This window comes from Theropithecus gelada, chromosome 14 (assembly GCF_003255815.1).
Source record: "Theropithecus gelada isolate Dixy chromosome 14, Tgel_1.0, whole genome shotgun sequence".
In the NCBI taxonomy this organism is placed as follows: Eukaryota; Metazoa; Chordata; class Mammalia; order Primates; family Cercopithecidae; genus Theropithecus; species Theropithecus gelada.
Window position 1 is genome coordinate 103,614,680 of NC_037682.1, and position 27,341 is coordinate 103,642,020.

Here is a 27,341-nt window from a genome sequence, read left to right on the forward strand (position 1 = left end):
CAGCATGGCACTAGAGCGAGATACTGTCTAAAAAAACAAACAAACAAACAAATGGCCAATAAACCCATGAAAAGATGCCCAAAATCATTAGTCATTAGGGGAATGCACATCAAAACCACAGTGAGACACCACTTTACACCTACTAAATGGTGTCAAAAATGGAGAATAATAAGTGTCGGTGAGAATGTGGAGAAGTTGGAGCTGTCCTACATTGCTCTGGGGATGTAAATGGTGCAGCTGCTATGGAAGACAGTTTGGCACTTCCTCAAAAAGTTAAACATGGAGTTACCATATGACCCAAAAGAATTGAAAACAGGAGTTCAAAAAAACGTGTACGTCTATGTGCCTAGCAGTCATATTCACAATATTCAAAAAGTAGAAACACCTCAGATGTCCATCAACTGATGAATGGATAGACCAATTCTAATATATGCATACAGTGGAGTATTATTCACCTATAAAGAGGAATGAAGCACTGATTCATGCTACAACGTGAATGAACCTGGAAAACATTATGCGAAGTGGAAGATGCCAGACACAAAAGGGCACATATTGTATAAGTTCATTTATATAAAATGTCCAGAAAAGGCAAAGCCATAGAGACAGAAAGTAGAGTGGGTTAGCCAGATTCCAGGGTCAGGAGCAAGGGAGGAATAGCTAATAACCACTCAGTGCATACAGATTTTCTTTTGGGATGATGACAGTGTTCTGGAACTGGATAATGGTGGTTGTTTGCACATCATTTTAAATGTACTAAATGCCATTGAATTGCACACCTTAAAATGGTTAAAATGGTGAATTTTACTACAATATTTAAAAAGTGAGGTTTTGTAAAAAATAGCAGTTCTGCCTTCTACCTAGGATGTAGAAAGCCAGAAAGAGCCTTGCTTCTACTGAAACAAGAAAAAGTTGGAGAATCTGAAAAATCGTAACTTTCTTGAACCCATCAGAGAGATGAAATCATAGTGTAATCAACTAACCTGAAAAAGAAACAGGTGCCTACAAGGAGAAATAGGATGAAAGTACTGGCTCACTTGTGGTAGAGCCTGGGAGGAAGATGGGGCCACTATACAACAGATAAGAATTCAGCTGAGATTTTTTTTTTTTTTTTTGAGACAGAGTCTTGCTCTTGTTGCCCAGGCTGGAGTGCAATGACACAATCTTGGCTCACTGCAACCTCTGCCTCCCAGGTTCAAGCGATTCTCCTGCCTCAGCCTCCCAAGTAGCTGGGATTACAGGTGCCCACCACTACACCTGGCTAATTTTTGTATTTTTGGTAGAGATGAGTTTTCACCATGTTGGCCAGACTGGTCTTGAACTCCTGACATCAGGTGATCTGCCCGCTTCGGCCTCCCAAAGTGTTGGGATTACAGGGGTGAGCCACTGCACCCGGCCTGAGATTTTTAATTATTTGCTAAAGGCTGAGAAGACAGTATAGGAACCTTGGGAGCCACAGACACAAGAGGAATTTGCACCCACTTGCAGATACTTTTTCATGACTACCAGGTGCTTATGAAAAGATTGGTTGTGACAGTGAGATATCATCTCACTCCAGTTAAAATGCCTTTTATCAAAAAGACATTTGACACAGCGGGCATGTGAAAAAAAAAGGATGCTAGCAAGGATGCAGAGAAAGGGGAATGAATATTATACACCATTGGTGGGCATGTAAATGAGTACAGTTACAATAGAAAACAGTGTGGACATTCCTCAAAAAAAAAAAAAAAAATACAAATAGAGCTACCATATGAGCCAGCAATTCCACTGCTGGGTATATATCCAAAAGAAAGGAAATCAGTATATCAAAGAGGTATCTGTGTTCCCATGTTTATTGCAGCACTATTTCCAATAGCCAAGGCCGGTCACAGTGGCTCATGCCTGTAATCCCAGCACTTTGGGAGGCTGAGGCAGGAAGATAGCTTGAGCTCAGGAATTTGAGATCAGCCTGGGCAACGTAGCAAGACCTTGTCTCTACTAAAAATAAAATTAGCTGGGCATGGTGGCACATGCTTGTAGTCCCGGCTACTCAGGAGGCTGCAGTGGAAGGACAGCTTTAGCCTGGGAGATAAAAGCTGTGGTGAGCTATGGTTTGTGCCACTGCACTCCAGAGTGAGATCCTGTCTCAAAAACAAAACAAAACACCAAATAAACAAAAACACAATAGCCAAGATATAGAATTCATCGAAGTGACCATCAACAGATGAGTGGATAAAGAAAAAAAAATGTGTGTGTGTGTATATGTGTGTGTGTATATATATATATATATGCAAAGGAATATTATTATTCTGCTATAACAAAGCATAAAATCCTTTCTTTTGCAGCAACATGGATGGAGCTAGATCTTATTATGTGAAGTGAAATAAGCCAGGCACAGAAAGACAAATACCACATGTTCTTTACTAGTATGTGGGAGCTAAAAAAAAAAATGTATCTCATGGAGATAGAAAGTAGATTGGTGGTAACCAGAACCTGGGAAGGCTTGGGGAGGGTGACAGAGAGGTTGGTAAATGGATACAAAAATACAGTTAGATAAAAGGAGTGAGATCTAGTGTTTGATAGGAAAGTAGGGTGACTATAGCTATAATTTATTGTATAGTTTGAAATAGCTAGGCTGGGCGTGGTGGCTCATACCTGTAATCCCAGCACTTTGGGAGGCTGAGGCAGGTGAAACCTTATCTCTACTAAAAATACAAAAATTAGCAGGTGTGGTGGCAAGCACCTGTAATCCCAGCCACTTGAGACACAAGAATCGCTTGAACCCAGGAAGCAGAGGTTGCAGTGAGCTGAGATCGCACCACTGCACTCCAGCCTGGGCGACACAGTGAGACTGTCTCAAAAAGGAAAAATAAAAAAATAAAAGAGCTAGAAGAATTGGGATGTTTTAATATAAAGAAAAGATAAATGTAGGCCAGGTGCGGTGGCTCACACCTGTAATCCCAGCACGTTGGGAGGCCGAGGCAGGTGGATCACCTGAGGTTGGAAGTTCGAGACCAGCCTGACCAACATGGAGAAACCCTGTCTCTACTAAAAATACAAAAATTAGCCAGGTGTGGTGGCACATGCCTGTAATCCAGCTACTCAGGAGGCTGAGGCAGGAGAATCGCTCGAACCCAGGAGGTTGAGGTTGTGGTGAGCCGAGATTGCGCCATTGCACTCCAGCCTGGGCAACAAGAGTGAAACTCTGTCTCAAAAAAAAAGGAGAAAAGATAAATGTTTGAGGTGATAGATATCCCAGTTACTCTGACTTGATCATTGCACATTGTATGCACGTATCAAAATAACACGAGCCAGGCATGGTGGGCTTTCGCCTGTAACCTCAGCTACTTGGGAGGCTGATGTGGGAGTATTATTTGTGTCCAGGGATTTGAGACCAGCCTGGGCAACATAACAAAACCCCATCTTAAAAATATATATATATGCTGGGCGCGGTGGCTCACACCTGTAATCCTAGCACTTTGGGAGGCCGAGGTGGGCGGATCACAAGGTCAGGAGATCAAGACCATCCTGGCTAACACGGTGAAACCCCGTCTCTACTAAAAATACAAAAAAATTAGCCAGGCACGGTGGCGGGCGCCTGCAGTCCCAGCTACTTGGGAGGCTGAGGCAGGAGAATGGCGTTAACCCGGGAGGTGGAGCTAGCAGTGAGCTGAGATCGGGCCACTGCACTCCAGCCTGGGTGACAGAGTGAGACTCCGTCTCAAAAAAAAAACAAAAATCCCCCACATATATATGTATATAATCTAAAAATACGTATAACTAATATGTATCAATTTAAAAATTAATATGCTTTTGGTTAAAAAAAGGTTGGTCATGGGACTAGAGTCTAAAAAAACCCTCCCTCCCTCCTTCATGGAGCAAGGGGGCAGCTGCCACTGCAGGAAAGGCATGAAGCCACATGTGGACCATTCTCGCTTATGGAGCAAAGCCTTGAGCCACTGTGGAAGGGAAGCAAATCCTGTTGACCCCTCCGTCCCTGCTGTAGGCAAAGGTGAAGACCCATTACACCTAGTGGCGATGGAAAGGAAAAGGAACACTACCTTGGCAGAGGGGCAGGAAACTATCTTGGACTCAGATTGTAAGAGGTCGCCTGCCACTGAGGAAGGGACAGGATCACTGAGAAAACCCCACTTAAAAACTGGGGCTGCATGAGGACAACAGAGAAGCACTGCTCATCTCCCACCACCACAGGGGCAAGCACTGTTTAATTAGCAGCAGTGGACTGCTTCTGAGGCAGGAAACAGCATACAGAGGCTGACCCAGGCACAGGCACATGAGGAAAGCCTACAGCTGAGGGAGGGGAAGGAACATCGAGGAACAACTCTCCAACAACCAGCTGTCCCTAAACCTAACTCTAGAAGACTTGGAAAATGGTGGTGCACTGAAGGTAACCTTAACAAAAATCTCAATCCCAGCTCAGCTTCTGACCAAATTAACTCAACTGTCCCCACTAATGGCCTGGAAGAACAAACAGTGTGCCCATTTCTAAACAGATATTTTTACTTCTGTCTCTCCTGTCTTAACATATGTCTGGCATTCAGTAAGAAATTATGAGGCACCCACAAGAAAAACGAAGCCACTGTGAAGAGCAAAAGCAGTCAACAGAACCAAACTCAAATGTGACAAGGATGTCGAAACCAGCAGACAAGGAATTTATGATTCATATGTTAAAGGCTGTAGTGAAAATGTTGATAACATGCACATACAGGTGAGGAAGACTCAACCAGCTACTGTTTATAGGAAACCCACTATAAATATAATGATATAAATGGATTTAAAAGTAAAAAGATGGATAAAGCTATACCATGGAAACACTAATCAAAAGGAAGTGTGGTTATATTAGTATCTGATAAAGTATACTTGAGAACAAGGAATATTTCCAGGTATAAAAATGATACCTAATGATAAAAAGGTCAATTCACCAAGAAGACATAATAATCCTAAATGTGTGTATACCCAATGACAGCTTTGAAATACATGAAGCAGGCCAGGCACTGTGGCTCATTGTAATCCCATGCATTTTGGGAGGCTGAGGCAGGAGGATCACTTGTGCCCAGAAGTTTGAGACAAGTCTGGGCAACATGGTGAGACTCTGACTCTACAAAAAAAAAATTTTTTTTAATTAGCTAGGTGTGGTGGCATATGCCTGAAGTCCTAGCTACTTGGGAGGCTGAGGCAGGAGGATCACTTGAGTCTGGGAGTTGGAGGCTGCACTCCAGCTTGGGCAACTGGGTGACAGAATGAGACACTGTCCTCCCTCCTCTCCCCCTCAAAAAATACATGAAACAAAAACTGAAAGGAGAAATAAATCAACCTAGTTACAATTGGAGGCTTTAATATTTCTTTTGCGTAATCAGTAGAAGTACTGTACAGAACATCAATAAGAAGATAGAAAACCTGGGCCGGGCGCGGTGGCTCATGACGTAATCCCAGCACTTTGAGAGGCCAGGGCGGGCAGATTACTTGAGGTCAGGAGTTCGAGACCAGCCTGGCCATCATGGTGAAACCCCTATCTCTTGGAGGCTTTAATATTTCTTTTGCAGTAATCAGTAGAAGTAGTGTACAGAACATCAATAAGAATATGGAAAACCTGGGCCGGGCACGGTAGCTCACGACTGTAATCCTAGCACTTTGGGAGGCTAAGGTGGGCAGATTACTTTAGGTCAGGAGTTTGAGACCAGCCTGGCCAACATGGTGAAACCTCTATCTCTATTAAAAATACAAAAATTAGCCGGGCATGGTGGCAAGTGCCTGTAACCCCAGCTACTTGGGAGGTTGAGGCAGGAGAATCACTCGAACCCGGGAGGCAGAGGTTGCAGTGAGCCAAGATTGTGCCACTGCACTCCAGCCTGGGTGTCAGGGCAAGACTCCGTCTCAAAAACAAACAAACAAACAAAACAAAAAACAAAAACCACCTGGACAGCACTACCAACCAGCTCTTTCTAACTGACATTTAGAGAATACTCCAAATGTTTCAAGTGCATTTGAAACATTTACCAAGATAGGCCACATTCTGGCCATAAAACAAAACAAATTTTTTAGAATTGAATTTATGCAGTGTTGTTTATGGAATTAATCCAGACAGAGGTCAACAGAAAAATATCTGGAAAAATCCCCAAATATTTGGAAATTGAAAAACATATTTCTAAGTATCCTTTGGGTCAAAGAGGAATTCATAAAGGAAATTACAAAATATTTTGAATTGAGTAGAAAATGAAAACACAATAAAAATTTGTGAGATGTGACAAAAACAGTGCTTAGAAGGAAATTCATAGCATTAAGTACTCTTTATACATGAGAAGAGTTTTCAATGAATGAACTCAATAATTTAAGCTACCTTAAGAAACATGATAAAGAAAAGCAAACTAAATTCAAAGCAAGCAAAAAGAAGGGATAAATATGAGACTGGAAATAAAATACACTGAAACTAGAAAATAGGGAAAAAAATCAACCCAAAATTTGGTTATTTGGAAAGTTTAATAAAGTTGATAAATCTATAGACAAACTGACCAAGATAAAAAGAAGATAGAAGATACCAATATTAGAAGTGAAACAGGCAGGGCACAGTGGTTCACGCTTGTAATCCCAGCACTTGGGAGGCCGAGGTGGGTGGATCACTTGAGGTGAGGAGTTCGAGACCAGCCTGGCCAACATGTCGAAACCCCATCTCTACTAAAAATACAAACACCAGCCATGCATGGTGGCAGGTGCCTGTAATCTCAGCTACTCGGGAGGCTGAGGCAGGAGAATCACTTGAACCCAGGAAACGAGGAGGCAGAAGTTGCAGTGAGCCAAGATTACACCACTGTACTCTAGCCTGGGCAACAGAGTGAGACGGTCTCAAAAAAAAAAAAAAAAAAAGAAGAAGAATTGAAAGAGGCAACATTACTATAGATGTTGTAAACATTAAAAGCACAATAAAGGAGTATTAGAAAAAACTTTTTATTCATAAATCTAACAATTTGACAAAATGGATAAATTCCTTAAAAGATACAAACTACCAAAACTTAAAAGAAAATAGATAACCTAGTTTTATAGTTATTAAAGAAATTTAATTTTTAGTTTAAAATCCTCCATTGAAGAAAACTTCAGGACCAGATGGGTGCACTTCAGGAATAAATAATACTAATTCTACGTAAATCCTTCTAGAAAGTAGAAGAGGATGGAACACTTCCCAGTACATTTTATTTTACCCTGACACCAAAACCAGTATCTCTAATGAACACAGATGCAAGGAAAAGAAAGAAAAGGCATAGAGATTGGAAAGGAAGGCACAAAACAGCCTCTGTTTATAGATAACATGATTGTCTATATAGAAAATCCCAAAGAAACTATAATAAAGTTACTGTGTCTAAGAAGTAACTTTAGCATGGCTTGTGTTGTAGATGACATGATTGTCTAAAAAGAAAATCCCAAAGAATCTATAATAAAGCTATTGTATCTAAGAAGGGAGTTTAGCAAAGTCACAGGACACAAGGTCAACTAAAATAAAAACTACTTCTTGTATATACTAGCAATGAATATTTGGAAATGGAAAAAATTGTAAAAGAATCACTTATAGTAACACCAAAAATTCCCCCATGAGGGCTGGGTGTGGTGGCTCAAGCCTGTAATCCCAGCACTTTGGGAGGCCAAGGTGGGAGGATCACTTGAGGCCAGGTGTTCAAAACCAACCTGGCCAACATAGCAAGACCCCATCTCTTAGAAAAAGAAAAACCTGGGACGGGTTCCAAGATAGCCAAATAGGAACAGCTCCGGTCTGCAGCTCCCAGCGGGATCGACGCAGAAGACAAGTGATTTCTGCATTTCCAACTGAGGTACCTGGTTCATCTCATTGGACAGTGGGTGCACTCCATGGAAGGCGAGCCAAAGCAGGGCGGGACATCACCTCACCCAGGAAGTGCAAGGCGTTGGGAGATTTCCCTTTCCTAGCCAAGGGAATCCCTGACAGACTGTACCTGGGAAAAATGGGACACTCCTCCCCCAGATACTGTGCATTTCCATTTCCTGGTCTTAGCAAACGCAGACCAGGAGATACTGTCCAGTGCCTGGCTTGGGGGGTCCCACACACACATGAAGGCTTGCTCACTGCTAGCACAGCAATCTGAGATCACACTGTGAGGCAACAACCTGGCAGTGGGAGGGGCGTCCACCATTGCTGAGGCTTGAGTAGGTAAACAAAGCTGCCCAGAAGCTCGAACTAGGCGGAGCCCACCACAGCTCAGCCAGGCCTGCTGCCTCTGTAGACCCCACCATTGGGGGCAGGGCATAGCTGAACAAAAGACAGCAGAAACTTATGCAGACTTAAACGTCCCTGTCTGACAGCTCTAAAGAGAGCAGTGGTTCTATCAGCACGGTGTTTGAGCTCTGAGAACAGACAGACTCCTCAAGTGGGTCCCTGACCCCCGTGTAGCCTAACTGGGAGATACCTCCCAGTAGGGGACGACTTACACCTCATACAGGCAAGTGCCCCTCTGGGACAAAGCTTACAGAGGAAAGATCAGGCAGCAATATTTGCTGTTCTGCAATATTTGCTGTTCTGCAGCCTCCACTGGTGATACCCAGGCAAACAGGGTCTGGAGTGGACCTCCAGCAAACTCCAACAGACCTGCAGCTGAGGGACCTGACTGTTGGAAGGAAAACTAATGAACAGAAAGGAATAGCAACAACATCAACAAAAAGGACATCCACACCAAAACCCCATCTGTAGGTCATCAACATCAAAGACCAAAGGTAGATAAAACCACAAAGACGGGGAGAAACCAGAGCAGAAAAGCTGAAAATTCTAAAAACCAGAGCACCTCTTCTCCTCCAAAGGATCACAGCTCCTTGCCAGCAACAGAACAAAGTTGGACGGAGAATGACTTTGACGAGTTGACAGAAGTAGGCTTCAAAAGGTTGGTAATAAACTTCTCCGAGCTAAAGGAGGATGTTCAAACCCATCGCAAGGAAGCTAAAAACCTTAAAAGAAGATGAGATGAGTGGCTAACTAGAATAAACAGTGTGGGGAAGACCTTAAATGACCTGATGGAACTGAAAACCATGGCACAAGAACTTTGTGACACATGCACAAGCTTCAATAGCCAATGCGATCAAGTGGAAGAAAGGGTATCGGTGATTGAAGATCAAATTAATGAAATAAAGTGAGAAGAGAAGTTTAGAGAAAGAAGAGTAAAAAGAAACAAACAAAGCCTCCAAGAAATATGGGACTATGTGAAAAGACCAAATCTATGTTTGATTGGTGTACCTGAAAGTGACGGGGAGAATGGAACCAAGTTGGAAAACACTCTTCAGGATATTATCCAGGAGAATTTCCCCAACCTAGCAAGGCAGGCCAACATTCAAATTCAGGAAATACAGAGAACACCACAAAGATACTCTTCAAGAAGAGCAACCCAAGACACATAATTGTCAGATTCACCAAGGTAGAAATGGAGGAAAAAATGTTAAGGGCAGCCAGAGAGAAAGGTCAGGTTACCCACAAAGGGAAACAGACTAACAGCGGATCTCTCGGCAGAAACTCTACAAGCCAGAAGAGAGTGGGAGCCAATATTCAACATTCTTAAAAAAAAAAAAAATTCAACCCAGAATTTCATATCCAGCCAAACTAAGCTTCATAAGTGAAGGAGAAATAAAATCCTTTATGGACAAGCAAATGCTAAGAGATTTTGTCACCACCAGGACTGCCTTATAAGAGCTCCTGAGGGAAGCACTAAACATAGAAAAGAACAACTGGTACCAGCCACTGCAAAAACATGCCAAATTGTCAAGACCATCGATGCTATGAAGAAATTGCATCAATTAATGGGCAAAATAACCAGCTAACATCATAATGACAGGATCAAATTCACACATAACAATGTTAACCTTAAATGTAAATGGGCTAAATGCCCCAATTAAAAGTGATGGACTGGCAAATTGGATAGAGTCAAACCCATCAGTGTGCTGTACTTAGGAGACCCATCTCACGTGCAGAGACACACATAGGCTCAAAATAAAGGGTTGGAACAAGATCTACCAAGGAAATGCAAAGAAAAAAAAAGGGGGGGGCGGTTGAAATCCTAGTCTCTGATAAAACAGACTTTAAACCAACAAAGATCAAAAGACACAAGGCCATTACATAATAGTAAAGGGATCAATTCAACAAGAAGAGCTAACTATCCTAAATATATATGCACCCAATACAGGAGCACCAATATTCACAAAGCAAGTCCTTAGAGACCTACAAAGAGACTTAGACTCCCATACAATAATAATGGGAGACTTTAACACCACACTGTCAACATTAGACAGATCAGTGAGACAGAAGGTTAACAAGGATATCCAGGACTTGAACTCAGCTCTGCACCAAGCAGACCTAATACACATCTACAGAACTCTCCACCCCAAATCAACAGAATATACATTCTTCTTAGCACCACATCACACTTATTCTAAAATTGACCACATAGTTGGAAGTAAAGCAATCCTCAGCAAATGTAAAAAACAGAAATCACAACAAACTGTCTCTCAGACCACAGTGCAATCAAATTAGAACTCAGGATTAAGAAACTCACTCAAAAACGCACAACTACATGGAGACTGAACACCCTGCTCCTGAATGACTACTGGGTACATAACGAAATGAAGGCAGAAATCAAGATGTTCTTTGAAACCAATAAGAACAAAGACACAACATACCAGAATATCTGAGACACATTTAAAGCAGTGTGTAGAGGGAAATTTATAGCACTAAATGCCCACAAGAGAAAGCAGGAAAGATATAAAATTGACACCTTAACATCACAATTAAAAGAACTAGAAAAGCAAAAGCAAAGAAATTCAAACGCTAACAGAAGGCAAGAAATAACTAAGATCAGAGCAGAACTGAAGGAGATGGAGACACAAAAAAAACTTCAAAAAACCAATGAATCCAGGAGTTGGTTTTTTGAAAGCATCAACAAAACTGATGGATGGCTAGCAAGACTAATAAAGAAGAAAAGAGAGAGGCATCAAATTGATGCAATAAAAAATGATAAAGGGGATATCACCACCAATCCCACAGAAAATACAAACTACCATCAGAGAATACTATAAACACCTCCACCAAATAAACTAGAAAATCTAGAAGAAATGGACAAATTCCTGGACACATACACCCTCCCAAGACTAAACCGGGAAGAAGTTGAATCTCTGAATAGGCCAATAACCGGCTCTGAAATTGAAGCAATAATTAATAGCCTACCAACTAAAAAATGTCCAGGACCAGATGGATTTACAGCTGAATTCTACCAAAGGTACCAAGAGGAGCTGGTAGCATTCCTTCTGAAACTATTCCAATCAACAGAAAAGGAGGGACTCCTCCCTAACTCATTTTATGAAGCCAACATCATCCTGATACCAAAACCTGGCAGAGGCACAACAAAAAAAGAGAATTTTAGGCCAATATCCCGATGAACATCGATGCAAAAATCTTCAATAAAATACTGGCAAACCGAATCCAGCAGCACATCAAAAAGCTTATCCACCATGATCAAGTTGGCTTCATCCCTGGGATGCAAGGCTGGTTCAACATACTCAAATCAATAAATGTAATGCATCACATAAACAGAACCAAAGACAAAAACCACATGATTATCTCAATAGATGCAGAAAAGGCCTTCAACAGAATTCAACAGCCCTTCATGCTAAAATCTCTCAATAAACTAGGTATTGATGGAATGTATCTCAAAATAATAAGAACTAGTTTTATAAACCCACAGCCAATATCATATTGAATGGGCAAAAACTGGAAGCATTTCCTTTGAAAACTGGCGCAAGACAGGGATGCCCTCTCTCACCACTCCTTTTCAACAGTATTGGAAGTTCTGGCCAGGGCAATCAGGCAAGAGAAAGAAATAAAGGGTATTCAGTTTGGAAAAGAGGAAGTCAAATTGTCTATGTTTGTAGATGACATGATAGTATATTTAGAAAACCCCATCATCTCAGCCCAGAATCTCCGCAAAGTCTCAGAATACAAAGTCAATGTGCAAAAATCACAAGCATTCCTATACACCAATAACAAACAGCCAAATCATGAGTGGACTCCCATTCACAATTGCTACAAAGAGAATAAAATACCTAGGAATCCAACTTACGAGGGATGTGAAGGACCTCTTCATGGGGAACTACAAACCCCACTGCTCAAGGAAATAAAAGAGGACACAAACAAATGGAAGAACATTCCATGCTCATGGATAGGAAAAATAAATATGAAAATGGCCACACTGCCCATGGTAATTTATAGATTCAATGCCATTCCCATCAAGCTACCAAAGTCTTTCTTCACAGAATTGGAAAAAACTACTTTAAAGTTCATATGAAACCAAAAAGAGCCTGCATTGCCAAGGCAATCCTAAGCAAAGGAACAAAGCTGCAGGCATCACGCTACCTGACTTCAAACTATACTACAAGGCTACAGTAACCAGAACAGCATGGAACTGGTACCAAAACAAGAGATATAGACCAATGGAACAGAATAGAGTCCTCAGAAATAATACCACTCATCTACAGCCATCTGATCTTTGACAAACCTGAGAGAAACAAGAAATGGGGAAAGGATTCCCTATTTAATAAATGGTGCTGGGAAAATTGGCTAACCATAAGTAGAAAGCTGAAACTGGATCCTTTCCTTACTCCTTATACGAAAATTAATTCAAGATGGATTAGAGACTTAAATGTTAGACCTAATACCATAAAAACCCTAGAGGAAAACCTAGGTAGTACCATTCAGGACATAGGCATGGGCAAAGACTTCATGTCTAAAACACCAAAAGCAACAGCAGCAAAAGCCAAAATTGACAAATGGGATCTCATTAAACTAAAGAGCTTCTGCACAGGAAAAGAAACTACCATCAGAGTGAACAGGCAACCTGCAGAATGGGAGAAAATTTTTGCAATCTGCCCATCTGACAAAGGGCTAATACCCAGAATCTACAAAGAACTTAAACAAATTTACAAGAAAAAAGCAACCCCATCAGAGTGGGCAAAGGATATGAATAGACACTTCTCAAAAGAAGACATTTCTGCAGTCAACAAACATATGAAAAAAAGCTCATCATCCCTGGTCATCAGAGAAATGCAAATCAAAACCACAACGAGATACTATCTCACACCAGTTATAATGGCGATCATTAAAAAGTCAGGAGACCACAGATGCTGGAGAGGATGTGGAGAAATAGGAATGCTTTTACACTGTTGGTGGAAGTGTAAATTAGTTCAGCCATTGTGGAAGACAGTGTGGCGATTCCTCAAGGATCTAGACTAGAAATACCATTTGACCCAGCAATCCCATTACTGGATATATACCCAAAGGATTATAAATCATGCTACTATAAGGACACATGCACACACATGTTTATTGCAGCACTATTCACAATTGCAAAGACTTGGAACCAACCCAAATGTCCATCAGTGATAGACTGGATTAAGAAAATGTGGCACATATACACAATGGAATACTTCACAGCCATAAAAAAGGATGAGTTCATGTCCTTTGCAGGGACATGGATGAAACTGGAAACCATCATTCTCAGCAAACTATCACAAGGACCGAAAACCAAACACTGCATGTCCTCACTCATAGGTGGGAATCTGAACAATGAGAATACTTGGACTCAGGGCAGGGAACATCACACACTGAGGCCTGTCATGGGGTGGGGAACTCAGGGAGGGATAGCATTAGGAGAAATACCTAATGTAAATGACGAGTTGATGGGTGCAGCAAACCAACATGGCACATGTATACCTGTGTAACAAACCTGCACGTTGTGCACATGCACCCTAGAACTTAAAGTATAATAAAAAAGAAAAAAGAAAAAGAAAAGCCCTCATGAAAATCTTAGGTATAAACTTCATAAAATATGTGCAGTGACTATACTGAGAACTATAAAACAAGGATGAAATAAAGATTTAAATAAACAGAGAGGTATACTATGTTTATGGATTGGAGTACTCAACATTGTTAAGATGGCCTGTTCTTCCCCAAATGATCTATAGCTTCAATGCAGTTCCAATGAAAATCCTACCAGGCTTTTGTAGATAAAAACAAGCCAATTCTAAAATTTATAGGAAAGAATAAGGGGACTAGAATTAACTGCCCTCCCAACCCAAATGGTGAAAAAGATGAACAATGCAGTTGGTGGACCATACTGTCTGATATCAGAACTAACTGTAAAGTTAGGGTAATCAAGACAGTGTAGTATTGGTGAATTGGTAGATAAATAGATGAGTGGAACAGCATAGAGTTAAAAATAGACACACATTTACCAGTTGATTTTCTACAATAGTGCAAAGACAATTCAATGGTAAAGGGATAGGCTTTTCTTAAAGATCTATTTTTTTAAGCAAGTTTGACCTATACCTCATACCATATGCAAAAGTCAACTCTAAATGGATAATAAATGTAAACTTATAAGCTATAACTATTAATCACCTGTTTTGTGGTACTTTTCAAAATCATGTATTAAATTTGTAGACACACACAAGGATATGTTTCTCAGCCATTTATCGTCTAGTTTTTTTGTACATGTTTTTTATAGTAATGCCATAATACTGTAATAACTATCATTTTGTCATATGGCTTTATGTTGGGTGAGACAAGTTCTCCCTCATTACTCTTATTTTGCTTTTTTACTTGAAAAGTCTATGCAGTCCAACTCATTCTTCTTTATTAGTCATCTGAATCGACTTTTCACTAGTATCATCAATGATATATTTACCAAATGAGTCTTTGCCTATTAGACCCCTGTGTAGCATTTGACATCATGATTACTCTTTCTTTGAAATTCTCCCCAAATGTGTACATAACATTTGTATTAGTCAGCTTGGGCTGCCATTGCAAAATACCTTAAACTCTCTTAAACAACGTAAATTAATTTTCTTACAGTTCTGGAGGCTAGAACTACAAGATCAGGTTGCCAGCATGGCCAGGTTTTGGTGAGGGCTCCTTGCCTGGCTTGTAGAAGGCCACCTTCTCTCTGTGTCCTCACATGGGGGAGAGAAAGCTTTGGTATCTCTTATAAGGACACCAGTTCTGTTGGATCAGGGCTCCACCCGTAGGACCTTATGTAATCTTAATTACCTCCTTAAAGGCCCTATCTCCAATACAATCAAATAGCAGATAAGGGCTTCAACATATGAAGTTGGTGGTGGGACACAATTCAGTCCATGGCAATATTATTTTCATATTTATTTTATTGTATTGTAACTGTTTTGCTATGTCACTCCACTAGACTTCTGAGCTCCTTAAGGGCGGGGATTATATCTAATTTATTTGTGTATCTCTAATACTTGATACATAATAAGGCACCCAATAAACATTTAAAATGAATAATGAGATGACATAATTCAGCTTGTGTTCCCCTGTCTTAGGTAATGGTATTACCATGTATCTGTCTTCCCAGGTTGTAAATCTCAGTCATTGTTTACTTTTCCCTTTTATATACCCTGTGTTCAACTATGTCCCTAGTACTAAGACTTTGACTTTCTAAAGGTCTTTCAAATCCATCCCTACTCCGGCTCCAGGGCTACATCTTTCCTATCATCGTGCGTCAGATTGTTTTCATTGCCTCTTAACAGGATGTCTTAGTCAGTTGAGTGTTGCCATAAAGGAATACCTGAGGCTAGGTAACTTAGGAGGAAAAGAGGTTTGTTTGGCTCACAATTCTGCTGGCTGGAAGGTGGGCATCTGGTGAAAGCCTCAATCCTCTTCCGCTCACGGCAGAAGGCAAATGGGAGTTGGCATGTGCTGAGATTACATGGAGAGAGGAAGCAAGAGAGTGGAGGGAGGTGCCAGGCTGTTTTTAACAAGCAGTTTTGTGGGAACTAATGGGTAAGTACTCACTCCTCCTCCCCAGGGAGGGCATTAATCTAGTCTTGAGGAATCTGCCTCCATGACCCAAACACTTGCCATTAGGCCCCACCTCCAACATTGGGGATCAACTTTCAACATGAGGTGTCGGGGGACAAACACCTAAACTACCACACAGGATTTCTGGTTTCCAGTTTGGCCCATCCAATCCATACTTTGCCACGAGATCAACTTTTCTAAAATGCCTGTCTAATCATATCACTACCTTTTAGTAACTTTCCATAGCTTAAGACTAACATCCTGAACTCTTACCCTGTCACAGTCTTTTGTGATCTGGCCTCTGCCTACTTAATTACCTCACAACTTCCCGATGTATTCATTATGCTCCAGCCTTAGTAATTCACCTACAGTTTTATAAATATATGATCCCATTTCATGCTTCTGCACCTGTCCTTCCCTCTTCTTGGAATACTCTTTTCAACTTCTATATCTTATGATTTCTAAAAGGCGCTTTTAAAAAGGACTCTCCAACCATGGGCCCTTCCTGACCTGTTCCAGGAGGAATTAACCTGGTCATCTTCAGTCTTCCAATACAGCTTGTAGAAATCTGATTTTAGTGTATTGTAATTATTTGTAATTGTATTTATCATCCATACTAAATGATAAACTCTTGGAGGTTGGAGACCACATATAGTTGATTTTTATATTCTCAAATCGAACACACAGTAGGTACTCAATAAATGTTTGCTGAATGAATGAATAAATTAAATATATAGCTTTAATGTTAAAAGTGAATATTTTATTTATTCAACAACCACTGTGTGCTGGGCACTGTGCTAGATGCTGGGGCAAAGGAGAATTATGGCATGTAGGTTACAATAATTGGCATTCTTTTTTTTTTGGAGACGGAGTTTCACTTTGTCACCAAGGCTTGAGTGCAGTGGCTCAATCTCGGCTCACTGCAATCTCTGCCTCCCAGGTTCAAGCGATTCTCCTGCTTCAGCCTCCCAAGTAGCTGGAACTACAGGCGCATGCCATCACGCCTGGCTAATTTTTTATATTTTAGTAGAGACGGGGTTTCACCGTGTTGCCCAGGCTGGTCTTGAACTCCTGAGCTCAGGCAGTCCGCCCACTTTGACCTCCCAAAGTGCTAGGATTACAGGCGTGAGCCACCGCGCCTGGCCAGTTGGCATTCTTTGAAGAAAAACTCTGAAAACAGACTGAATGCCATTTCTGTACAAAGAGGTGAACTTCCTTTGTCTTTTTCCCTTCTATTAATTCATTCTTCATACTCCTTATTTTAAACCCCCTCCCAGAACTACTGTTCTGTGGCTGCAAATCTGACTACCTAGAATAAGTTAAGAGGAAGATCAGTATAGGTGGAATAGCAGGAGATATTTTAGTAACAGTTTAGTTATTAGTTTTTGATAAAAGTTTCTGATTTGTCATTTCTCCTATGAAAGTCATAATTACAAGGACTCATACTTTTCCAAAAGTACCTTTTTAAAAGATAGAGACAGTCCAGGTGCAGTGGCCCATGCCCGTAATCCCAATAGTTTGGGAGGCCAAGGTGGGTGGATTACTTGAGGCAGGGAGTTCAAGACCAGCCTGGCCAACATGGCAAAACCTTGTCTCTACTAAAAATACAAAAATTAGCTGGGCGTGGTGGCACACACCTGTTATCCCAGCTACTCGGGAGGCTGAGGCACAAGAATGACTTAAACCCGGGAGGTGGAGCTTGCAGCGAGCTGAGATTGTGCCACTGCACTCTAGCCTGGGCGATAGAGCGAGACTCTGTCTTTTTTTTTTTTTTTTTTGCTGGGGGGACGGAGTGTCGCTCTATCACCCAGGCTGGAGTGCAGTGTCGCCATCTCGGCTCACTGCAACCTCCACCTCCCGGGTTCAAGCAGTTCTCTGCCTCACCCTCCCAAGTAACTGGGATTACAGGCGTGCACCACCATGCCCAGCTAACTTTTGTATTTTTAGTAGAGATGGGGTTTCACCATGTTGGCCAGGCTGTTCTTGAACTCCTGACCTCGTGATCCACCCGCGTCAGCCTCCCAAAGTGTTGGAAAATACAGGCGTGAGTTACTGCACCTGGCGAGACCCTGTCTTTAAAAAAAAAAAAAAAAGTGTATCAAGAAACCTGTGTTAAAGACTATGGCATCAACACTATAAATCTTAAGTTGCTAAGGTTCTGTACCTCTTAGACTGGGAGCATGAGCCTTCTGGGATCTGAGTTTCTAAGGTTGCTTTGCTTCTGTGGTTCTTGTTCCTATCGACTTTTCTTTCTATGAGTTACATGAGTATTCTCTACTACGAACCCCCAAAACCTAAATATTAGCAGAGTCTACAGCTTCTGCTGTGTGTCTGCCCTCCCTGGCTGAAATCTTGCCATGCTTCTCTGTCCTTTTTTGATCTTTAGCAATGACACCTGTTTTATCAGTTGCTGTTCCCCTACTATGAGTGAGGAATGATCAGTCCTCGTGATAGCGTCCATGTCTGAAGCAAGTCGTGCTCGTGGTCCTAGGCAATCATAGCATATGGACATGGTGTTTGGCAAGGGTGTGAGAGCTGTGGGCTGTGACCTCAGGCAGCTTTGTTCTCCCGGAACATTTTGAATAACTGCAGATGGGTGGTTTGGAGCAAATGAATGTTCTAACCAGAGTCTCTTTCTCATTGTAGAGTTGCCTCACTCACAGAGCTCTCCAACTGTCAGCAGCACCTGTACTAAAGTGCTCTATTTCACTGACCGGTCACTTACGCCCTTCATGGTCAATATACCAAAGAGGTGAGATTCTGGGATCATTATACTTCACTGTAAAGAAGGAAAGGAAGGCAGAACCTCATTAATTACTGCCCATATGAGCAGCTGGAAGGTGTCTGAGAAGCAGTATAGTTAGATCTCACTATAGTGAGATGAGCCAGAGAGATAGAGATTCTAGTTTCAGCTTTGCCACTATTCAGTGGTATTATAAAAGACAAGTCATGGTCTACTACTAGGTACAGGTACAACAATAGCACTTCCAATCCTGATAACTATGCAAATATTGCTCTGCATTTGGAAAAAAAAATTTTTTTTTTTAAGTGTTCAAAATAGCTCCTGCTGATACAATGGATTGCAGCCTGACACTCACTCCAGGACTATGACTAATTGATCTTTGTTACTATTCAATGACTGCAACTAATCCCTATTGAGAAATTATGTTGAAAACCTTCCAAAAAGTTAATGTGCTTCCTTTTAAGGGAAATAGTTTTGAAATAAAAATATTTAAACTCTGCAACCAACTATTGAGAGAGGTTATAGGATTTTCCTTACCTAGACAGTCTGCTTATTTGGTCTGGGTTAGAGGCCAGCTTCCTAAAGATAGAGGGATAAAGATGGTGATACTTGATTTGATTCTACCATCCTAGAGAATTGGGATATTGTAGCAAAGAAGAAAATCAAGAGAACTTTGATATGTTTATGGTTATTCAACAAATTTGATTTCAGGGACTTTATGTCTTATTTCCAGAGAAAAGTGATTTGGCTCCTGAAGCAATAAGTCAATTTTAAATTCTCACATCACCCCATATTTAATACTGTTTTCATTCCCTAGTGATGACAGGTTCTCCAGCCTCTGCTGTTTTAGTCATCTGGGTTATCAGGGGCAGTGACCTAATGAGGGGCTATTTCTGCTTATTGACTTTGGCAGGGGGCTGGGTTTAAAGTTAACATCTTATCTTTCCAGCTATTGATCAACAGTGTATGTTAGTGCTGTCTCTTTGTGTTGCAGGTTGGAGGAGGTGACGCTAAAGGATTTTAAAGCAGCTATTGATCGGGAAGGGAATCACCGGTATCACTTCAAAGCACTGGATCCTGAGTTTGGCACTGTCAAAGAGGAGGTAAAGAATCTCTGGGGAGTCTGTATGGTCTTGTTTCTTTCTGAACCCTGAAGCCTCCTGTTCAAGCACTGGTGTCCAGAAGTACATGAGTTCCCTGACCAGGTCGGAGGAATTTGCCAGAGCCTCAGACCATGGTCTGATTACCCTAGACAAGTGGTCATAGAATAGTCCAAGATGTTGATAGGTTCTTTAGTTGTAGGACTTCATCATTTGACTAAGAACTTGGATATACTTTTTATTTTAAATTATTTTGTTAGGGAAAATAAAGAACCTAAGACAATAAATAATTTTCCATCTGTAGCCAAATCTTAGAAAACTTCTTGCTTCCTATGTAGAGCAAAATAAACAGGCATGGATATATGGAACTGTGTATTTCTCATAATGAAATCAAGGAACTTCTAGGGAGTTATGTATGCTTATGCCCAAGTCCTTGAGTAAGTATTTTCTTAGCCTACGCGTCTCTTTCTAATCCATTTGTCAAAGACAGACTTTTTGGGGGGAATACAGTTCTGGGTTATATAGTATTACAAGTGGATTCACTGCAGTTACAGAATGAAAAAAGTTATTATAGAAAAAGTAAAATTTTATTTTGTAAACATTTCCTCAGTGAAATGTTTTAATAACCCTGTTTTATTAGTGGCTTAGGAAATGAGTTGAATGAATTAATGAAAATAACTGCCATCTGAGAAATATGTTGAGTCTTTTTTCCCCACCCTTTCTTTATATTGCCTGGTACCTAAATTTTCTACTTTCTCATTTTTAAAATACTTACACTACTACTTTTCTCTAAGAAGCCCAAAGTACTTTGTGATTGGTAATTTATTAATTCTTACAAATCTCTATGAGCAAAGTAGTATTAGGGATTTTTTAAAACCATTTCATAGGTCTGGATCTAAGAAAAAAATAAAATATCAGTTGCAGTTCTAGGGACAAGACCAAAAGGACATAGACTCTTAACTCAAGGCTTTCTTCTATATGTTCAAGGTCTTATTTTTATTAGCAGCAATTGTTTAGTGAGTGAGATTCCCTGTTTTTCCTTGTGGCTTTTTTTTTTTCCCTCTAGATTTTCCATGATGATGATGCTATCCCTGGATGGGAAGGGAAAATTGTAGCTTGGGTGGAAGAAGACCATGGAGAGAATTAATGCCAAGTATCAGATTGAGGGCTTATGGAACCTGGTCACTCCCTGGCTGCTTCACTCAGGAAAGGGAACTAAAACCAGAATACGCTAAGAAGTTTCTAGTTTGTATGCCAAAACAGAAGCTTCTCCAAGTATGATGGCCACAGGTCAGTCCTATTTCTGTGCCTGGCATATCTGGTACTTAAAATTCTGTCCAAATGTAGACCATGGGTTCATCTGGAGTTCCTTGTCCGTGGGAACACAGTGTACTATTCTACTCTGAGGACAACAAACCGAAGGCCTTAAACGATGGGGATGGATGATCCCGCCTCTATAGGGGCATGGCTGCTATTATCTGGAAACTAGGAATTGGATGCATCACTCCTGTGTGTTACAGTATTATTTTAATTGGCCTCAATGGTTGCAGCAATCAGAGTCCCAGCGTTTGTACTCACAGACAAGGCAAAGGTACCAGCTTTTCTGTTTCTTTGAACCTACTGCAAACCAAGAATAACTCAATGAGGTGGTACCAAAGATGAAAGCCCAGTCTTCAGTAATCTTTTGAACCGGACATGGATGGTGCTGAATTGTTGCTTGGATGGAAAAAGGGCTGCCCATATTGTGCTACACTATGCTAAAACTGTAATTTAGTAAGACCTTGGGCTGCCTCTTCTGTCTTAACTGGTTCTGCAGCTTGTCCTTTTGCCCACATAGGGCCTATTATGTACTGTTAGTTTTCTCTGGGGACTCTTTAACTTTAGAGCCATTTCTTTTTCTTCAAACTGATGAACTTTGTGTTTGAAAGGCCTAAGGAGTGAAAAGCTCCTTGAAAATCCAGGCGGGTATGGAAAGGTGCTGCTACCCATATCTTTTTGACTTTCTTTGTTTCATGACTTTAACTCATGGCATCTCCTTTGTAGTAAAAGGAGACAGACCATTAATTTCAGCATTTCTTTGTGATTTATAAGTACTGAGCATGAAGTGCTTGTCTGCCCCTCCTCATTTCAAGGCCAGTTATTTTCTATTTATGTATTTAGTCTAGGCTGATCCTTTAGGGCACAATAGAAACCATGGGGCGTGGAGCATGAGTTGTGAATGGCAGGGATCATTCTGGGTAAAAAAAACCTAGAATCATTTCTCATGTGCAACATTGTCAAGTGAAGAAGCTAACAGTTCAACTGCAGAGATTATTTGATAACCTGGGTTTTCTCATTCATCCATCAAGCACCATCAACCAATCAGCCATTATTATTTATATTATGTATTACCAAAAGCAGTCTGTCTGCCTGTGACCTCCAATGTACACTGCCAAACACAAGAGTAGGACACATCCCTTCTGGGTTCTTGACCTGTCTGTCTCCAATTCATCTCCCCTTTTCACTCCCTGGCTCACTCAACAAACTACTCTTTAGAGCTCTGAGATGACATCTTGTTGTTTTATATAGATGTGTCTTTTAAAAATAGTTCATGTTTGGAGAATTCTTTTGTACTCATTTGCTTTTTGTCTGAGAACCATGTCTATTTTTATAACTGGAGTGTGAGTTCTGTATCTTCTCACATTCTGTATACTGTATCCATTTTCTAGAGAACCCAGTAGCTTTTATACAGTCTCTTCTTACCACCCCTTGTGGTTTCAGAACAAGCTTTATTTTATTACGAGTATACTAATGACAACTAATTCCTGTTCCAACTCTACCTGTTTTAGTTGTGAAGGTAGTTTTCTGTAATCCAGTTGATTGCTCCTCTGGCAGAGAGAAGGAGCTCAAAAGACACTTGATGTCTTTCATGTAAATTTACCTGGTCTTTTCCTATTGAAGAATTTTTCATCAGAAACGATTGGGAAAGTTTGGGAAAGTCAGCCAAAAGAAAGAATTCATTTCGAAAGCAAACAGAAGAAAATAGTATATTCTCTCAGTTTTTCCCCAGGAAGTCTGGAGAAAAAGTCCTCATGTCACCAGTTTCTCTGTTGCATGAATTTTAGTGTTTTGCTATAAGACAGCATGAAGGCTATCAGGCCAAAATTCATTATTGTATTTCCAATACAGTTTGTCTTGAATGTCTCTTAAACCAATTTTTACTTGTCAGTTTTCTCTCAGCAAACAGTCTTACTGTTACGTGGAATTTTAACTTTTCAGAGAAAATTTCCAAAGTCTTCTACCTTATTTGGCTTTTATATCTGTCTTTTGGAAAAGGAGCTGCATGGCCTCAGTTCCTCCATAACAAGCTAAAGTTGAGTTCATGGGAGAACATTGACATCATTTTTTTCCCCTTTAGCTAGGTAATCTCATATACCACAGGTACATGACCAAGCATCTCTGCTAGAGGATGTACCTCTCATAACTCCTGTGTAAAATGAGGATCCTGTTGGTGATTTTCATTCCAGTTTCCAAAGCGAGAGGAGCCTTCTGAGCAGAAGTATGCAAGACTGATTCTGTCTGGAATTTCCTATTTGGCTGCATTCTAGGAGGCCTCCTGACTTACTCATAGTATTGTGCCCTGGTGGCATTGGTGGGGTATCTTGTCTTGCTACTTGCTAAAGTTCTATTTCTTTGAGAAAACTGAGGAACCAGAATGCTTAAGAGTTCATAAAATAATCTCTAAACCATGTTAGGTTAAAACAAAATGACCATTTCACAAAAACGAGTTTAGTTGAATGCTCAATTCCTTAAAAAATCTTCATTTAAGGCTGAGTGTGGTGGCTCATGCCTGTAATCCCAGCACTTTGGGAGGCCGATGCAGGAAGACTGCTTGAGCCCAGGAGTTCAAGACCAACCTGGGCAACATAGCAAGACTCCATCTCTACCAAGAAATTTTATTACAAAAGTAGCTGGGGATGGTGGCACATACCTGTAGTCGCAGCTACTCAGGAGGTTGAGGTGGGAAGATTGCTTGAGCACAGGAGTTTGAATTTGCAGTGAGCTAATCATGCCACTGCACTCTAGCCTAGGCTACAGAGCAGGACCCCATCTCCAAAAAAAAAAAAAAAAAAAAAAGTCATTTAAAAACTGAAGAATGTTCTCTTCTTGCTCAGTTCCCTAAATTAGCTGGGGAGATTGGGACACTTTACAATTTTTATATTTTTAAATTTGAAGAATTTGTTTTAAACTTACTTGGTTATGGCAATTCTACTTACCAACTTTTCAGCTCTTTTTGACCAGGATGGTTGCAAATTAGGGAAAATATCTTTATACTCTATATCCAATCCAAGAGGACTGTAATTACTTAAAAGCATTTAGGTCATAATTAAAATTATTTTCACTGTTTCCATAAAATAAGCATTATGATTGCACACTCATTCTGTCTGAATTTACGTAAGAGGTATAGCTTGCTTAAAATACATATATATGTAAAGTTATATTTTCTTAGAAACATGGATGTTTGCAGCCATTGCTTTCAAAGAGATTATTACTGTGTATTCTCCCTGTTTTACAATATGTTTTCATGAAGACTTTGTTACACCAGAGGCTTCTGATTATGAAAGTGATAACCAGTTTTAACTGCCAGTATGTACCAGATTTGTGAACTAATTTAAAAAACCACGAACTATGAATAAAATGGAGTTTGCAAACTAAATATCATTAATGATTTTCACTTGTGTTTATTGATGAGATTAATCAATAAAGCCATTTACATTTAGTGAAAACAAATTTCCTCAAGTGATCTCCCTGGCAGCATGTTTACTCACTATGTGGAGTGGAGATAAGGATTACTTTATTGCTACAGATATTTTACAATTAGTATTTCTGTGTAAGTACATAGGCTATTTCAAGGACAATTTATTTAGCAATTATTTTGAAATTATATGTAAACATGCAAACAAATAAGAACCCAAGAGTATAAACTCTATGACAAAAGTCATGTATGCAAACATTAAGAACTCTTTCAGAAATGTGTATTTAAAATGACCAGAATTCCCAAATCATTTGAAAGCTGCCTGTTAAATGCCTCTTACCACTTCAACTTAAATGTTTGCTATATTAAATTCTTTATCCCTGAGTGCCTTCGACTTCCAATTATGTATTTTCAACTATTAATTTGCTATCCCATTATGTTAAAATTAAATATGTACATAACTCATAATCTTTCACTACCAACTAATTTCTCTTTCTCAGTATCAGTGATACCACCATTCTAAGTCTCTCTACTTCAAACCTTTGAGTCTTGAGTCTCCTTTTCCATAATTTCCTTTATCCAATCTGTTTAGTAGAATTCAAGCTTGTTCTCTCAGGACTGATCTGACAAACTAAACATTCCTAGCCCACCTCTGGTGTAAGCTTGCCATCTCTGGACTGTTTGAGCTATACATTCCTATAATTTAGCTACACTTAAGTCAAAACTATATTCAGGGCACAAACTCACTATTCTGTGAAAAATGCAAAACAGGGTTTAAGCAAGCATACCTAAGTGCACAGCAGATCCTGCAGATCACCTCATACTTTATACCAAAGGCTAATTTAGATCCAGTTATTGTCAGGCCTCTGAGCCCAAGCTAAGCCATCATATCCCCAGCGACCTGCACATATACATCCAGATGGCCTGAAGCAACTGAAGATCCACAGAAGTGAAAATAGCTTAACTGATGACATTCCACCATTGTGATTTGTTTCTGCCCCACCCTAACTGAGATGTACTTTGTAATCTCCCCCACCCTTAGGAAGTTTCTTTGTAATTCTCCCCACCCTTGAGAATGCACTTGGTGAGCCTCACCCCCTGCCCCCAAACATTGCTCTTAACTCCACCGCCTATCCCAAAACCTGTAAGAACTCATGATAATCCCATCACCCTTGCTGACTCCTTTTTCGGACTCAGCCCACCTGCACCCAGGTGAAGTAGACAGCCTTGTTGCTCACACAAAGCCTGTTTGGTGATCTCTTCACATGGACGCGTGAACAGTTATTAAGTTCAAATGCAGCAAAAGCAGCAAGATATTTTAGCCAACTCAAAAACATTTTTATAATAATTTGTAAGTCCTGGACGGGCTTGTGGCTCACCCCTGTAATCTCAGCACTTTGGGAGGCTGAGGTGGGCGGATTACCTGAAGTCGGAGTTTGAGACCAGCCTTACTAACATGGTGAAACCCCCTATCTACTAAAAATACAAAATTAGCTGGGCATGGTGGCACGTATCTGTAATCCCAGCACTCGGGAGGCTGAGGCAGGAGAATCACTTGAACCTGGGAGGTGGAGGTTGCAGTGAGTCGGGATCATGCCACTGCACTTCAGCCTGGGTGACAGTGAGACTCCATCCCCAAATAATAGTAAAAATTTATAAGTCCTTTCACTAATTACAATTATTCTTCCATTGCTTCTTCCAATTGTTAATTCATAAGTTGTACATAATTGTAACAATAGAATTGCCCTCCTCTTCATATTATTTCAAATAAGCCTTTTCATTTAATCTGGAAATTTTATATTTCTCAATTATATTGCTTACATACTATTCTGATAGGCAACTGTACCTGCTTAAACATTCCAATTTAAGTAGGCATGAAACAGTATATCCAATCTGTTTTACTTTTCCAAATTAATTGTTAGCAAGATTAGGATTTTTTTTTAATTTTTTTTTTTTAGAGATGGTTGTCTCACTATGCTGCCCAGGCCGGTCTCAAACTCGAGGTGCCTTTTTAGGCCCCTCCCTCTCAGTCGTGCCCTTCCCATGTCTTAGGCCCCGTCTCACCCTTTCGGATGCCTCCCCTAGGACCCTACCACTTTCCACCCCTTTCCGTCTGTTATTTGTCCCCAACTTGCGCCCGCAAGTGATTCCCCAACCTCAGCCTCTCAAGTATTGCTGGGACTACAGGCGTGCACCACCGCTCCTGGCTAAAATCTTGTTTTAAACAATTTTTTCCTCCAACTTCTTCTTGTGTTCTTGGTGTTCTCTAACCATCTGTACACTGGGGAGGCGGTGATACACAGCATATGCTTCCTCCTTATTTAATGTCACCTTCAGTTCAGAAACGATATGTTTCCTAATTAAAAGACAACTTTACAAGAGAAGCGTACCTAACAAAACGTCTAGGTGACTTTTTGTTCATTGATTCCAAAGACACAATCAGCCGCCGCTATTTAGTGGATACTAAGCTCTGGGGCTACATGGAAGAACCACGCAGACACTCTTCCTGCCTTCAACAGCTTACAGTTAAGTTTTGGTAGCAAACATTTGAAACATAACGAAGCTTTTGGTTACTTAAAAGAATTCTGGCCGGGCGCGGTGGCTCAAGCCTGTAATCCCAGCACTTTGGGAGGCCGAGACGGGCGGATCACGAGGTCAGGAGATCGAGACCATCCTGGCTAACGCGGTGAAACCCCGTCTCTACTAAAAAATACAAAAAAAACTAGCCGGGCGCGGTGGCCGGCGCCTGTAGTCCCAGCTACTCGGGAGGCTGAGGCAGGAGAATGGCGTAAACCCGGGAGGCGGAGCTTGCAGTGAGCTGAGATCCCGCCACTGCACTCCAGCCTGGGCGACAGAGCGAGACTCCGTCTCAAAAAAAAATAAAAAAATAAAAAAATA

The 27,341-nt window shown here is 40.7% G+C and overlaps 1 protein-coding gene across 2 annotated transcripts in view; it reads left to right on the forward strand.

The window, feature by feature from the left end:
• Positions 1-24,399, forward strand: part of DIXDC1 (DIX domain containing 1) — a 98,412-nt gene extending 74,013 nt beyond the window's left edge. For both annotated transcript variants that reach the window (XM_025356273.1, XM_025356274.1), the window contains 3 exons: positions 18,512-18,617; positions 19,603-19,711; positions 20,775-24,399. In XM_025356273.1, coding sequence (XP_025212058.1) covers positions 18,512-18,617; positions 19,603-19,711; positions 20,775-20,855 — 296 coding nt within the window. In that variant the 3' untranslated portion in view covers positions 20,856-24,399. The remainder of the gene's footprint in view (positions 1-18,511; positions 18,618-19,602; positions 19,712-20,774) is intronic.
• Positions 24,400-27,341: the final 2,942 nt, after the last annotated feature.